This window comes from Watersipora subatra, chromosome 3 (assembly GCF_963576615.1).
Source record: "Watersipora subatra chromosome 3, tzWatSuba1.1, whole genome shotgun sequence".
NCBI lineage: Eukaryota > Metazoa > Bryozoa > Gymnolaemata > Cheilostomatida > Watersiporidae > Watersipora > Watersipora subatra.
In genome coordinates, this window is record NC_088710.1 from 51557090 (window position 1) to 51574841 (window position 17752).

At 35.7% G+C, this 17752-nt stretch overlaps 1 protein-coding gene across 1 annotated transcript in view; it reads right to left on the reverse strand.

Moving 5' to 3' along the window:
- Nucleotides 1-17347, reverse strand: part of LOC137391444 (dynein axonemal assembly factor 9-like) — a 54552-nt gene extending 37205 nt beyond the window's left edge. The window contains exons 1-11 of the mRNA XM_068077922.1: nt 17246-17347; nt 16942-17012; nt 13403-13490; nt 13013-13041; nt 9680-9804; nt 9065-9249; nt 7224-7329; nt 6928-6989; nt 4734-4850; nt 2153-2270; nt 1173-1257 (exon numbers count right to left, since the gene is read on the reverse strand). Coding sequence (XP_067934023.1) covers nt 1173-1257; nt 2153-2270; nt 4734-4850; nt 6928-6989; nt 7224-7329; nt 9065-9249; nt 9680-9804; nt 13013-13041; nt 13403-13490; nt 16942-17012; nt 17246-17319 — 1060 coding nt within the window. The 5' untranslated portion in view covers nt 17320-17347. The remainder of the gene's footprint in view (nt 1-1172; nt 1258-2152; nt 2271-4733; nt 4851-6927; nt 6990-7223; nt 7330-9064; nt 9250-9679; nt 9805-13012; nt 13042-13402; nt 13491-16941; nt 17013-17245) is intronic.
- Nucleotides 17348-17752: the final 405 nt, after the last annotated feature.

The window sequence follows — 17752 nt, forward strand, 5'->3', positions numbered from 1 at the left end:
TAATATATATGATTTACAATATATAGGGCCTACTGGTATATATGTATTATATATATGTATTATTTATAATAGATATAATACACGTATATATAATATATATGTTCACACATACTACGAAACCTCTATTTGAATGCCACCTTTATTTGAACGCCACCTTTAATAGAACGGCACTATGGATGGTTTGAAAAGTACAGAGCCCCTCTTTAATTGAACGCCACCTCTATTTGACCGCGATTTCGACACTCTTTGATTTTTATGAACCCATAATAGCGAGTGATCAGTAGAAAAGTGTCCACAAAATCATATTAATAATGACTCGGTTATATCAACAACAATTAATTTTTTTGTTGTTGCTGTAGTGGTTGAAACGGTTTTAATGACAGTGTACCTGAGAACATCAATTGTCACAATTATAAGAACTACACTCTGATTCGAAGTCACTAAGATTTCAGATTCTTCCATAATCTGGTTTATAATCTGAATAGAAGACTTCAAAGTGTTTTGATGAGAACACTCTTCCGGAACAGTGTCTGTTTTATAACTCCAAAGTTCTACAGTTCTTTCTTTAAAACTTAAAAAAACTGTTTAGCGAAAATACTGATGCCGAAGGCATTAATGTCACTTCGCTCGAAGGAGAGGGCAACATATAGGCGACATTAGCATCGCTTCGCCCGTAAAAGGATTAAATTCATCTTCCCAAAATTCTGACGTGCTATTTCGAAAATGCTCTATTTGAACTCCACCTCTAATCAAACGCCACCTCTAATCAAACGCTGCTATAGGAAAAGGGGTGAACAATGCAGCGCCATTGTGTTCAAATAAAGGTTTTACGGTATATTATATACATGTGTATATATGTGTATATAATTATTATATAGATACCTATAATTGTCTCGCACCGAAACTGAGCAAGCTGTTGCTACTTTGATAAGTGCTAGTATTGGCCAATTATCAAACTCATTAGAAGTTCAAGTTGCGCTGATAAATGCATCCAGCCTTTGTATCTAATTTACACACATGCTGCCCAAATTGGCTCAATAAATTAGACCCTAAATATCTATGGAATGTAAGAATCGGCTGGTAATTATTGATGGCTATTGGGCCATCCACAACTTTACCTTTCATAATTAGACATTGCTAAATACAACAGTATTACAGGGATAACTGCTCACCTATAATCGGAGGCAGAGACGAGGTGTTGAAGAAATATGTCCTCGTACACATAAGACCTGACCTAGGGGCAACTCCATGGCAAACCTTCAAATATATGAAATATTAATAAAACTAAAAGTAATTCATTGACTGCCCAGCTAACAGACGCATTTGATTCTGAATAGGTACTTGGATCCGAATTATCTGTTAAATGCACCAGAAAGATATGTCATAACAGTAGCACTGAAAGAACACCTTTTTGGAACGACCATGAAAAGATTTCCCCAGTATAATCGAAACAATTTTAGAGCCAAAACCAAAAAGTTAGAAAACTACAGTACTGTTGTTACTGAACGTGTGACAAATTTTTTGATAAATCTACGAAAGAAATTCTAATCGGTGAAAAACAAGCATTGAGAAAGATTTACAATCGTAACATATGAATATTTTCTTTACATGTTAAAACGCTCTTATGTTGGAGTAAATATTCCCATAAGAATACATTGTAATTTAATTCCTTCCGAAGCTGAGAAATAGCCTGCGATGACTATTTAATAAACAATGAATTAAAACAGATGCAAAATATATTAGTTTGTGTAAAAATTTGAATCAGAAGTGAAAAAAACATTAAAAAAATATTTATTGTTACTTTACTTGTGAAATGGAGGTGCAGGATCAGGGTGTGTAGGCTCAGAGGTGAAGAAACATACTCTAACTTGACTAGCTGGAGTTTAAACTAATATCATTTCTATAGCATTTATTACATTTTAATTTCTATTTTTTGATTTTTACCAGCTTTTTCATATTTTCTTACAAAAATCTTACTTATTCAGACAGCGGTATATGTTAGATCAATATTATATATGTGTATACACACACTATATATATGTATATAGTGTATATATATGTATATATATTCATATATATAATAATATTTATAATATATTTACACTATATTGTCTAGTATTATGTGCCTATTAAATATTATATACCTACGCACCATATGCAGAGCTTTGTCAGATGTGGGACCTGAATTGATGATGTTTACATCACCTGACTTTTGATTTCCTTGTTCCATGCATTTAGTCTCACTACCCATGTAGACAAATGGGTTAGTCCTGTGTACAAGGTAAAAGAGAACTTTTGCCATGGCCCTCGACAACGCTATGATACTTTGTGTAGTCAATGGAAACTTATCAAAATTTAGACATGTTCAAGGAAATTATTATTTATATTACACGGGATGACGACTAGAAAATGTCTAAAGTTGAGGAACTAGTATGAGATTGCATAAGGATTGTTTTGCGTGTCTAGCAATTTATATCTCGCGATGAGTGCGTCATTACGCCAGCCATGTGTAAGAGTCTATAATGTAATCGATCGTCCTTAATGAATCGCTCACTCAGCGTGCTGCCATGCTCAGTCAGCTGATAAGAGGCAGCAATGCTTGAACAACTCCTGTGAGAGAAGAGCCGTACTTGCCAACTAGTGCTAATCACTAAGAGTGATACTTAAAGGATATGGTTAGCTGTATAAAATGGCTTGGTATTAGAGTATGAGGCTATTAGCATGGTAAAACTGAGAGTAGTGTCCAGACTCTTCAACACTGTCATTAAGCAGCTTATAAGGTTATCTAATTAATATTCTAGATCATTTTAAGTCTTCAGAGCTGATGCTGATCATTGTGAGGTGCACTATGTTCCATGTACTAGTCATGATCACACGCTGATCACTGTGAGGAGGTGCGCTATGTTCCATGTACTAGTCATGATCACATGCTGATCACTGTGAGGAGGTGCGCTATGTTCCATGTACTAGTCATGATCACATGCTGATCACTGTGAGAAGGTGCGCTATGTTCCATGTACTAGTCATGATCACACAGCTGATCACTGTGAGGAGGTGTACTATGTTCCATGTACTAGTCATGATCACACGGCTGATCATTGTGAGGAGGTGCACTATGTTCCATGTACTAGTCATGATCACATGCTGTTATGATAATGCGTGAAATTTACACGAGATGATTAATAAATAATATTACCAAATTAATATGAAAACAATTTTAATAATGTTCTAGAAAACCACATTCCTTGCATAACATTTGGAAAGAAACAGAAAGCTTGGTGAAACTCAGAGGTCAACCCTGAAGAGTTATTCATTCATTGAATATTTGATTTTTAATGATGCATGTCATTCGTCAACGTAGCATTTACAGGTAGTTAGTAAGTTGTATAAATAATTTGGGTACAATTTGACAAAAGCTCTGTGCTACTAGAACAGACATACACTTGTTGAATGGTCGACTCAGCGAGAGGGCAGATTAGTGCTACACCATATGAAAATGATTTAAGAGTGAGTCACCACCTACACACTCCAGAACAGGTCAGCCACTAATAGACCACATCATAATAAAATTAAGTGCTGACCCTTTAGCTTATAAAACAGTTTTTGTCCGGCATCGCTAACTTTTTCATAATCGTTTCAGCAAGATCGAATTTTCAGTAGGTAAAAAACCAGTAAAAATTATGACCTGATAATATGAGTGCATGTATTATTAATGTGATGTAAACAAACTAAGAAATTTTGGCTTATAACTCCTGGCCTTTAAAACATCAGTCACACGACCTCTTAAAATTTCATCACAGCCTGCGACAAGGAAAATTTTTTCATGTAGTACACGTACACCCAGCGTAGCCGCAAGCATTCCTTGTAACAGCGTTAATAAACTGAGTAAAACAACTTCATATTTCTTATATTAAACAGACTGCATGGCAGAGTCTTGCTAAGGTGTATGTCTAAGGTAGTAAAATAGACAGTCTGGTCATAGACATAGTTATATGGTTTTAAACCATAAAAAATTGTCAAGTTTGCTCCTTATTTAATAGCCCAGAATCCTCAAATGAAGTATCAGGATGGAACATCGGGTTAAAAAGATGCCCATCCATATAGAGAAAAATGATAAGCCTGATGTAGAGTAAGCAATCATGGTTATATAAAAAGGTCCACTAACAAATCTTATTATCAGCAACACAAGACCAACATCGGCATTAAATTAGAGTACGATGGGGCACAACTCCTCTACCCATGCATCCCTTCCATACAGATGTGTATGCTTATATTATGGTAATTACGCATCCATCAAAGGCTGTAGCTATTATCCTACAGGTTATCGATTGCTGTGTAAAATTAAAACCATAGCCAGAGGCAGCCACAGCTCCTGATGCACATTAGGATAACAAACCAATGAAAGACCTAACACACTTATTGTGATGCAATAAATATTTTGCAACTTTTCTGTGTACCAGATATGAACACCTACATATACACGATTATAACATTATATCTTGGGTGTGTTTATTGACCTGCCAGATAAGCTCACTCTGTCTGTAATCGGGTAGATTTACAAGCCATGATTTTAATTACCGACTCAAGATTCATCTCCATAATGCAACCAGGACAGGAGCATCAGTTTCCAGAACATAGTATGTCCCCGCTTAGGTGTTTATACAAAAGAACACAACTTCTGTCAAAGGATGTAACAATGAGTTGTTCAGAAGTTGTCACTCCCTGAGACTTACCAGCAAGAAGTTGAAGATTCAACAGTATGACTTCTACCGACTCTGCCATGATTGTAGTAGGTTACGAGAGACTCCGCCGCCTGCGTCTCAGTAAACCCTTCAGCAAAGTTATTCAACCTTAAAACACACAAACATATCGACTTGTTAAATGATTTACAGAAAGGGAAATGCAATCTACGTATGAGTAATACAGAAAATATTCTGAGAAATTGGAAAGCAATGAACAACTGAACATAGCTTTGAATGGCTGTTGATCTACTTGCTAATCTACTAATGACATTGAAATATATTGTACCCAATAGGTACTAACAAGCTTCATTTACATTGAACCTTCTTCAAGTGATATTACTGTCTATACTATCGGGGAGTTATGTTCACATGTACACACAGTTTTCTTGTGACTGATTTAACTTGGCACTAATTGAAACTCAGTCTATAACGATGAGTGCTGAGCAAAACTCGTGTGGGTGAAGGTTGTCACAATGACTCATGGGAATTAATAATTTCTGTTCCGTAACCAAAACTTACATTTACAGATAAATGCAGCTGTAATATCCAATAATCTCAGCTGTGATACTTTATGATGGAGAAACATTTTCAAAAATATTTGTGACATGTACATAAATATTATTTTGCAGGAAGCCCTATTACACTGATAATATTCTGCCTTGAAACTGTTTAGGCAACAACGAAATATAGGAAAAACTAAATCACTACAATAATGGTGAGCTTTGATAAATACGTACATTATATAACGGTTAGAATAGTTTTAATATTTTGTTATTAGCAAATCCATCGTAAATTCTGCCACAGAAGGCTTGCAAAGATTCACATCAAAAGAAATTTGATCAAAGTAAACACATGCATTGTATGACAGAAGGCAAGGTCTATTCTATGACCAAAGTGAATACGTGCATTGTATGACAGAAGGCAAGGTCTATTCTATGACCAAAGTGATTACGTGCACTGTATGACAGGAGGCAAGGTCTATTCTATGACCAAAGTGAATACGTGCATTGTATGACAGAAGGCAAGGTCTATTCTATGACCAAAGTGAATACATGCGCTGTATGACAGAAGGCAAGGTCTATTCTATGATCGAAGAGAATACATGCACTGTATGACAGAAGGCAAGGTCTTTTCACATATGCCCAGACTGAAGTCTCATCAGCTTACTCTCAATACTATATTCAAGTGACGTTTCTTGTAAACCAGACTTGAATAAATAAGCAAAACTCACTTCAGCTTAGACCATATATGAACTACTTCTTGGCAGATCACAAGTAGAACAGTCGATTCAAATTATTAAATTTTCAAAACGGCGAGGTAAATGTGACGGCAGAATGTCCGATTGAATTGTGCACATAAATACATGAATTCTAAAGGCAGCATTTGGAAAAAGAGATGCACGTATACATTTACAACATTTATAGCAGCATGCATGGAGACTCTCTCAAGTCCGCAGATAACTTAATCGCTTGCATAGCATAAAAACCAGATAGATGGATAGACAGATAGATGGATAGACAGATAGATGGATAGACAGATAGATGGATAGACAGATAGATGGATAGACAGATAGATGGATAGACAGATAGATGGATAGACAGATAGATGGATAGACAGATAGATGGATAGACAGATAGATGGATAGACAGATAGATGGATAGACAGATAGATGGATAGACAGATAGATGGATAGACAGATAGATGGATAGACATATAGATGGATAGACATATAGATGGATAGACAGATAGATGGATAGACAGATAGATGGATAGACAGATAGATGGATAGACAGATAGATGGATAGACAGATAGATGGATAGACATATAGATGGATAGACAGATAGATGGATAGGCATATAGATGGATAGACAGATAGATGGATAGACATATAGATGGATAGACATATAGATGGATAGACAGATAGATGGATAGACAGATAGATGGATAGACAGATAGATGGATAGACAGATAGATGGATAGACAGATAGATGGATAGACAGATAGATGGATAGACAGATAGATGGATAGACAGATAGATGGATAGACAGATAGATGGATAGACATATAAATGGAAGATAAATGCATGTATAAGTTAATCACACTAGTTGGCGTAAGTAAGTGAAATAGAGTAAACTTTGACAGCAAGTGGTTAGATGTCATCTACACAAGACTGACAACTCTTACCTCGCTATATCCAAAGTCTTGTTCAACACATCCCACTGTTTCTCGAATACAGGTAAGTGCTGCTGCAAATATATAAAGGCGAGTTTCTGAACACAGACAACTAGTTTGGTAAACCATAAGACTAGTGACTGTTCACCGAGGTCTGACATTTGCCTTAGCCACAAATCCTTCTGAGAAGTAGCGGGCAGTCAAGGTTGATGCTGCTAAAAATCTAACTTACTTGCCAACAACAGATGGTACTCGGTTGGTCTAACTTGCTCCTATCACAATAGCAAATATGAGACGGTGTTACTTACCTCTAACAAAGTATGCTGAAATGATATGACATCAAACCTATTGCAGGCAGAAAAGACAGGAGCAGATAAATCCAAGACATCGTGTGCCAGAGTGAAGAAGGTGCCGCTGAAACAAGACGATTGTTAGAAATGGTTACTACATGGAAAGTTGGGTGATAAAATGGAAGTTTTTACTAAAAATGTTGGGAACTCCTAAAAAAGACGTAGAGCCTGTTAAACGATACAAAATTTGGCATCTTCACTGTTGCTGAGGATAAGTCATATAACTAAAAAGAAGTAACACGTAACCACGGAGTGCACAGCTATAGCGTGCAGCAAAAGAGTACACAACACAACTATAGCATGTAACCAAGGAGTACACAGCTATAGCATGCAGCAAAGAAGTACACAACACAACTATAGCACGTAACCAAGGAGAGCACAGCTATAGCATGCAGCAAAGGAGTACACAACACAACTATAGCACATAACCAAGGAGTACACAGCTATAGCATGCAGCAAAGAAGTACACAACACAACTATAGCACGTAACCAAGGAGTGCACAGCTATAGCATGCAGCGAAGAAGCACACAACACAACTATAGCACGTAACCAAGGAGTGCACAGCTATAGCATGCAGCGAAGGAGTACACAACACAACTATAGCACGTAACCAAGGAGTACACAGCTATAGCATGCAGCAAAGAAGTACACAACACAACTATAGCACGTAACCAAGGAGTGCACAGCTATAGCATGCAGCAAAGGAGTACACAACATAACTATAGCACGTAACCAAGGAGTACACAGCTATAGCATGCAGCGAAGGAGTACACAACACAACTATAGCATGTAACCAAGGAGTGCACAGCTATAGCATGCAGCAAAGGAGTAAACAACACAACTATAGCATGTAACCAAGAAGTACACAACATAGCTATAAAACATATGGATTTAATCTCCTTTAAGGTGCAATCTTTTTTCCTAATGCTTGCTTCAGAGGGACTGACACGTCTCTTATTATAGTAAATATTTAGACTAGCTTATGTTACTAGCTTAAGTTATTCAAATTCAATGGATAAAGAAGCTTAGCCAATAACAACTACATTACCTGCAACTAATAATTTTTTTTATTACTCGCCCAACGCCGGGCATTCAGCTAGTATTGTATATATAGGAGTATCGATTAAACCAGACAATCTGAACCAAACTACCTATTACGTCTATCAGTCCGTTTTAATGAGGATCGACTGTATTGTATCTAGAAGATATTAGTTCATGTTAATGAGGATCGACTGTACTGTATCTAGAAGATATTAGTCCGTTTTAATGAGGATCGACTGTATTGTATCTAGAAGATATTAGTCCGTTTTAATGAGGATCGACTGTATTGTAGCTAGAAGATATTAGTCCGTTTTAATGAGGATCGACTGTATTGTATCTAGAAGATATTAGTCCGTTTTTATGAGACTCGACTGTATTGCATCTAGAAGATATTAGTCCGTTTTAATGTGAATCAACTGTATTGTATCTAGAAGATATTAGTCTGTTTTAATGAGACTCGACTGTATTGTATCTAGAAGATATTAGTCCGTTTTAATGAGAATTGACTGTATTGTATCAAGAAGATATTAGTCCGTTTTAATGAGGATCGACTGTATTGTATCTAAAAGATATTAGTCCGTTTTAATGAGGATCGACTGTATTGTATCTGGAAGATATTAGTTCGTTTTAATGAGTATCGACTGTATTGTATCTAGAAGATATTCCGTTTTAATGAGGATCGACTGTATTTTATCTAGAAGATATGCCATTAAGTGTATAGAGAATAAAAAGGGTACTGCATGCACAAATGCTGTACCTGCCATATCCCTCTAGAGCATAGGCCTGAATTATAGGCCACTGCTCAATATTCATAGCATGGAATTCAGAGATCCCGACTTGGTGGTGAGGAAAATAGGATATAGCCACTCGCTTGCAGTCGGACACCATGGACAGAAAAGTCTGTATTTTAAATTCCTCTGCCACATCATCAAATGTTTCATACTAAAATAAAAAAGTTCAAGACATTTTTTGGTACAATTTTACTTTTTTCAAAGAACCACTGAAGAAAGATTAAACGATCAGAGGCCTTCACAGAACTGGCAATGATAGAGCAGCAAGTGGTTTCGATCAAGTACTGGATCAAACACAATTGAGTAGCTTACAATACGATGCATCAAATTAATATACACTGGATATTTAGTTTTTGTATGAGACACACTCTCCTTTGTAACTAAACTAAGAAACGGATACAATATATTAAATCAAAATGTACTTCTACTATAGTACCCCTTTTACACCAATTGGGAGAATATTTTGACGATAAAGAGTTGTTCTTCCATTTTTTACCATAGAATATGAGGAAGAAAAGACAACTCCATCCACTGCCCCAGGGTATACGTGTTACACATAAAAATATGCACAAAGAAGTAACCTGTGACTGTGAGAGGCAGTAAATACGGAGGTCCGGCCAGCAAGCAATGTATGGCAGCAAATAAGAGTAGTTGATTGGGTTACAGTAGACATCCACAGAATCAACCTTGACACATATCATCAAATCTACAAATCCGGCAGCAAAACATTTTATAACACTACAAAAAGTGCTTTGCACAAAATACATTAGCCTCAATGTTTTGTACAAAATATATGCGGAGAAACTCATCCTATTTTACAGATGCAATAAGTGTTAGCTTAGAACAACACATGGAATGTCTGCTACTGTCTAACACTCAACCTTCTAAACGCATACAACCTTTATACAGTTGATCTGATCTTCTCTAGTGTACAAATATTCCTTTATCAAACCAGCAAACCAGGCTGACATGACTAAAACACTGATTAATTGAAAATCACTTTTTAGAAAGTTAAATAAATTAAAAGCAGCTATGCAAAGTACTCCATAAACCACAAAGGTGTATCGACAATTCGTCTTTGTTGAAATTATGCAGAACCTTTCTACTATTATTTCATTTTTGGGATAAATGACTAATATTTCATACATCCTACCATTTGACAGGCTGGTATAAAACATGTTACATATGTAAATAATATTTCATACATCCTACCATTTGATAGGCCGGTATGAAACACGTTAGATATATAACTAATATTTCATACATCCTACCATTTGATAGGCTGGTATGAAACACTTTAGATAAATTACTAATATTTCATACATCCTATCACTTGATAGGCTGGTATAAAATACGTTACATATCTAAGTAATATTTCATACACCCTACCATTTGATAGGCTGGTATGAAACACGTTAGATATATAACTAATATTTCATACATCCTACCATTTAATAGGCTGGTATGAAACCTAGTTTTTCAGTACCTCTACATATGAGCATATCTAAGAGGAAGAATAATTTTAGTGTATAAATATTGTTAGAACGATTCTGTCCCAAACACCTTAGCTATACCTATTCTACCTACACTTACTGTATGCTACCTATGCCTACTGTATGCTATCTACGCCTACTGTATGCTACCTACGCCTACTGTATGCTATCTACGCTTACTGTATGCTACATACGCCTACTGTATGCTACCTACGCCTACTGTATGCTACCTACGCCTACTGTATGCTACATACGCCTACTGTATGCTACCTACTCTTACTGTATGCTACCTACGCCTACTGTATGCTACATACACCTACTGTATGCTACCTACTCTTACTGTATGCTACCTACACTTACTGTATGTTACCTACGCCTACTGTATGCTACCTACGCCTACTGTATGCTACCTACGCCTACTGTATGCTACCTACACACACTGTATGCTGCCTACACCTACTGTATGATACCTACATCTACTGTATGCTACCTACACCTACTGTATTCTAGCTAACAGGGGATGATGAGCTTATCAAATGTCTACTACTCATTGACTGACATTCAGCTCGAATCTGCTAACAATGAGTGACACGTATGGAAAAGCTTATGAAGATCGATTTATATTAGGCCGTAAGAGCCTTGACAGGCGTGGCCTTGACAGGTTTGCGACAAGCTCTTAAGTATTTAATGAGGCACTTCTGTTTACAAGTGCTCTCTCCGATCCAGAGACTATCTCAAGTGTGATTGATAACCTGTCTACACCCACTACAAACAAACATTTGTACTTAGGGCTAAACTAGGTTACAAATAAATAGCGCACTTTAATATTTAAGCTCGGTTGTTTAGCTAACAGTTGGGGATATCTTATCTTGTGAGTCTCATGTTGTTTATACCGAGATGATGAAACTTGGCATAACTTTCTGGTTAGGTTTTTGATGATATACTTAAAATATTAACAACCCAAGAAAACAAAGAATATAAAATACAACCTTTATACAGTTGATCTGATCTTCTCTAGTGTACAAATATTCCTTTACCAAACCAGCAAACAAGGCTGACATAATTAAAACACTGATTAATTGAAAATCAACTTTTAAAAGATTAAATACAGTATATTAAAAGAAGTTATGAAAAGTACACCAATGGCCAATGATGTAGAAGTAGTAAGGGTATACCATCACAGAATATGTAGAGCTAGACAGCCTGCATCTTATAGTTCTCACTCTATATAACGACTTTGAAATTTCCATAACAGAACCAAATATGACAGAACCTTTTACAGCTACAGGGAGGTCAGTTTTTTATAATACGATAATAGGCTTATCCATGAATAAAAAAAACATCAATGTAAGGAGGCTGTAGCAATTTAATGCACTAGGCTATATAGAAACTATGCAGATATGAAATATGCAAGGTGATGATGTAAGCCATGAAAATTAGTTGAAATTACAGCTTGAGTACTCTGGAATGGTACTTGACAGATCTTTTACAAACTGTGGTGAAAGTTCTTTCGGATATTGGCTAGGGTTTGTCTCCCCGTGCAACTCTAAAACCTATCGTGCATTGACAATGACAAAACAGCTGGCTGTTGGAAGATTGGTTATATATATCTATGCTTACTTTATGAGGTAATCAGATGATAAGAAATATGGTGTATTCTACAACTATAGAAGTAATCAAAAACATGTTTTTATGTCTAATAATAAGTGTACCAAATATCACAGAACAAATTCAAAACAGAAAAGAGATTAAAGTGAATACTCGAGTTATGTCGCCGGTAATTATAACAATAGCAATGGTAGTTTAACATAAAACATTTATGTTCCTGAGACTCTATCTGAAGTTAAAGAGACGATTTATGAGCAGCTACCTAGAAAGTCTCTGCTGAATAGCAACCTTCTAAGCATTTACCTGACAGGTTCCTGATGGATAGCAACCATCACCTGAGCAAGTGCCTTGCAAAGCAATGATAGGTAGAAATATTCTCCTAGCCAGGTACCTAACAGGTTCCTGCTGAGGAGAAACTTTTTCTTGAGCAGGTCTCTGCTTTGTAACAATATCTTAATTGGGTACTGACAGGTTCTTGCTTACTAAGAAACGCTTGATCAGGTACCTGATGAGTTCCTTTAGAGAGACACCTTTTAGATCAGTCCCTTAATCAAGTTAGTGCTGCGTAGCAACCAGCTAATGAGACATACACCTGCTCACCTGATAAATACTCTAATGTGACATATTCTATAGCAAAGATCAAGAAAGACATTGACAAATCACGTGAATATTTACAAGAGGCGTTGGTCACCAATCCAATTCATCAGAAATAAAGTTACACAAGTGAGTTAGACAAATGAGAAAAGAGTGGTGCAACCAACCAATAAAAACCTATTCTGATAGTCACTGCAAAGAAGTAATAAGAATCCCTACCGTCTATCACCTCCTCGTCGACTTGTAAGCTGCAATAATACAACAATGTTTACAACTTTGTAGCCTGTAGCACAAATAATATTACAGCGTTCTACAATGTTTGAATAATAATCTGAGAGTTATTTCCTCTCTTAAAATTGAAGACAACTTGATATTTTGTGATTGTATTTAAAAGCTTTTTTGCAGTAGTAAGGAGTCCAAAAATGGCTTAGTATTATTGATATTGGAAATCAGAAGGTTTAGCCACGAGTAGTTGTTTACATTCAACTGTTTGTACACGCTGCCGAGGCAGTGGCAGATTCAACAATGCTGACAGCTTATACAATATTAATCTACAGCTGCACATCTACCAAATGACTATTAAATGAAACATAGCAATGTCAATAATACCTTGAAACTTCCTTGCGGGCATCAAAGAGTCCAAAGAGAATATAACTTATGCATTCTTGCATGCCCTCATTGTACCTGCTGTCAATACCTGAGAATGGAAACATACTAGTCTTTTGAACACTTCTGTAAAAATTATTGCATGATCTTGACATGCTGTAGTTTGAACATATTCATTAATGATAAAACTGTTCGGAGAGCTTATAGCTAGTCGATACTGAAGGGAAAAGACTTAGTGTATTTTCACTATATTGTAGTCATCACTGCCCTAAATAATTAAATAAGCAGCCCTCACAAATCATTAACTCTTTGTAAATTATAAGTGTTTGCGAGTTAGTAAACTCATCCACATACATGGTATTTTTATAGTTTGATAGAGTTTGGAGTTGCCCGCTGCCGAAGTACTTGCACCCTACCGTTTCAACAATTCACTGTTGCGAGATTCCAAGAATCGAAATGTACCCCTCAAAACAAAACTTGTTAAAGTGGACTCGCTTTTTCACAGCGAATGCCTTTGCAGAAATTTAGAGACGCGAAATGATGTCGACTGCATTTGGATTTTACCGTTTGTATGATTTGAAGTGGAATCAATGTCGAATCCACTCGAAACATAGAAACGAAGTGATAATGGGATGACAATCCTGTTTAATAGCGCTCTTGCACTAGTAACAAAGTTTTTGTATACATATTATTCTAGTTATTCTCTTTGTAGTATAAGTGAGCTGATTTTGTGTTAAAAATAAAAAATCTTTAATGAAAATAACTATATTTTGTGTGAAGTGTCTATCGAAAAATTTGCTAAAATTTGCCAGAGGCAGCAATTTATAAAATGGCGGAAGTGTAAATACCGCATCCTAGCTTGTGTGCTAATGCGGCAGACCATTCATGGTTTTTGCTGGTTCACAGGCTGTACGATAGCAAGTCTGAGCGATGAGTGTTTAATACAAGGAGAATTATAGTATGTAATTGGGTACAATAAGGTCACCAAATAGTACTTACAGCAGATTAGGCATCCATAACCTATTACAGGTTGACTTGCAACAAAATTTACATTACAGTTATTTGGTATTAAAAGATTCACCATGTCTTACTCTGTTGTGTTGTAGGTGCAAAATATGTGGAAATGTGATTAAAAGCTCTTGAAAGCTGAAAAACTAACAGTTAATCGAAGCCATCATGAAAACGCCGTAGATTGGATTCTCTTTCCAAAACAGCTCAAATGGGATGTAGTTGAACACGATGACTTGTGTTTACACTTTCATGGAACTTCATTCATCGAAATATTTTCACAAATATACTTCACGTATTCAATAAAACCATGTCTATTGTCCTTATGAGTCTATTTCTTCATCATTGTAATGCTGTGACTTTGAGGACTGATATCTCAAAACCTACCGTAAAAATTCGTTTAATTTTTCAACCTTAGCTCGAAGGAGTGCATATCATCTTCTGATAAACATGACGAGCCTGTTGGTCACCTGTGATAGTCAAAAAGTGCTGCAGGAAGTATTTGGCAGGAAGTATGGTTCCCATGATCAGATTACGACTAAATGATTAGACCAAGCTGAAAAGAGACTGTAAAGTAGCAAGCATCTATATTTGATACGGGCTTTCCGGTAAAACCCGAAGTGTTTGTCATAAACTAGTGCTACGAGACGTTTTGTACTGAGCCTTTTATTTCACGTGATAAAGTCACGCGTCAAAACAATAACCAAAATGCTTGAGTACGTCATCGAAATAAAGAAATTTTAAACAACGGTGTTTTTGTGATGGCTGCGATTAGCCATTCATTTTTAGCTTTTAAGAGCTTGTAATCACATTTCCACATAATCTGCACGTACAACACAGCAGATTAAGACATGATGAACATTTTGACAATGTAATTGTAAATTTTGTTGCAAGTCAACCTTTAAGAAACACGGCTACAGCAATTAAAATCTATGAATGAAAGATCTGCTTCGTGCTGGATTTGAACACACTAAAATAGCAACTACAAGTTTGTAAACACACACATTTAACCGCAAGGCCAAGCCGTTCTTACCATTCCATTGCTCTTACAATATACTACCTACCCTTTTCCCGATTGCACACACTGCCTCTGTGATGGGCTACGATGGGCAACACCATAGGTTACAATGCCCGTGATGAAATCTTTTCACCTTAATTTATGAAACATGATGCTTTTTTGTCCTCGCCATACTAGGGCGATGTTGTTTTCAATCATGCGATAGCAACAAAAGTTTCTCTCAAAATTAAAATTTGGCAGCTGATGTACTGATTACGATGATGTAAAAAACCTCGATATGCTATTCGCCAAAATATCTCCAACAATGTCTGAAAGAGATCTACGTTGCTCGCTATCTCAGTTCAGCATTACTCGTTATAGTAAATTAGATTCGCAAACAGATAAATGATAAAATCTTAGCTAAAAGTTGGAAGTTTACTAAAATACACACTAAAACGTCCTTCAAGTATGCGTTTAGTGAGATAAATTCATTTAAATTAGATTCGGAGTTTATACATCTGCCTCGAAGGTAAGAACTCTCCACAATATGTACTGCATGTAGTACATTGTAATGTTACATTTTTTGCAGATCATAACCACTAAATGCACTAAAGTTACTGTAGGTAACTATAGTGCATTAGTTATTAAGTTTAACATATTGTTTCATTTCTAATGTTTAATATGCACAGTACGCATATAAAACTTTGATGACTTTTACCAGGAGGTGTTTGCATTAGATAATGACTATAGGTTTCTATACCACTCTATACGATATTTTCGCTTTATGATGCTAACAATGAAACGAATTAAAACATATAATTGTATACCAAATAATTTTTCATTGTAATCGCAGCAAAACAGACTTTATTTCATGATTTCTATGATTTCACATTTACATAGTTTTATTTTTCCTCTTAATTCATTTCAATAAAACACTCTTTTCGTTATATGAACTTTAAAAGTCACAGTTGTTTGAAAAAGCTTGAAAACCTTTACAGTTGTTTGAAAAAGTTTGAAAACCTTTACAGTTGTTTGAAAAAGTTTGAAAACCTTTACAGTTGTTTTATTTTTTCTCCTAGCTCATTTGAACTGCACAAAAAACACTTCTTTCATGATATAAAGTTTAAAAGTTAGAATGATGAATGTTGTATATGTTAAATAAAAATGAAATTTTCTATTCAAAGACTTTTTTGTTACCCGGGCGACGCCAGGCATTGAGCTAGTGTTATTATAGGGCGCAGGAAATGAGAGTTAACAAAACAAATAAATTCTTCTTAAGCAAAGATTGCAAAGGGTCTGCAGAAAGGCATGAAGTTTATGCATATATATTGCTGCAAAGTTTATAAAAACTTAACAATAATGAACAGTTTTAGGCAAAGGTGAAAATATTTTCATTTTAAGCGTGTCAAAAAAAGCAAATATTTAAAATAAAACAGAAATCAACTTTTCAATAAGGCAAGGAAGTGATAACTGATGACCGAAATGGAGCTGCTCATTATCATCATACAAGCAATAATAATGTAGACTGTGGTACTACCTTGTATGCACAGCAAGCAGTCAGCTTTTTTCTCTTTCAGTATAGTTTGTATGGATCTGATTCTTGCCAAACTATCAAAACAAATTGCAATTGTAGAATATGAAACATTTACATCAGATAAAATTATCTGAACACAAGGCAGCCGGTAGCATCAACATAGCCTGTTTGTACAAACATACATGCCAGAGGCAAATGTATGAAAACTGAACATTGTGAATGAGTAACCATCGCACAACATGACGCAGTTGAATACGGATCTTTCATGAACAAAAGAAAACATGTTTGTAATAAACAATAGACTTACCTTGTAGGGATAGAGTCGGACGGTAACCTCTTGAATGCACTGTGAGACAGATGTGTGCTAAGTTTGACACTCATTCTTCTTTCGTAACTATTTCATCTTTGCTTTAAATACAAAAGTTTAATAAAACGTTTTGGAGAAAAGTGTTTAAAATACGCTCCATCATTTTCAAAAGCTTCTCTAATGATTGTGCGCGAAACCTTTACCAAACTTAAAACAGCAAAAAACACTTTAAGCTCAAAAAATACTTTATAAAATGGCTCACATACGTAAAGTCAACCCTGGTGAAGATGCAGAATTGCTAAAGAACTGTAAGCCAATCCACTAACAAATTTTACCTTCAAGTAGGAAGATTTAACTAGCTGTTATCAAAAAGACTGATCAAGAGAACTAAAAACCAGAGTAAATACAGTTATCTTACAGTTACTTCATTTTGTATTAAATCAAATGCTGACTTTTAAAACAATCACCCAAACAATAAAAGTTTTACTTTGAATGTATTCAGCAAAT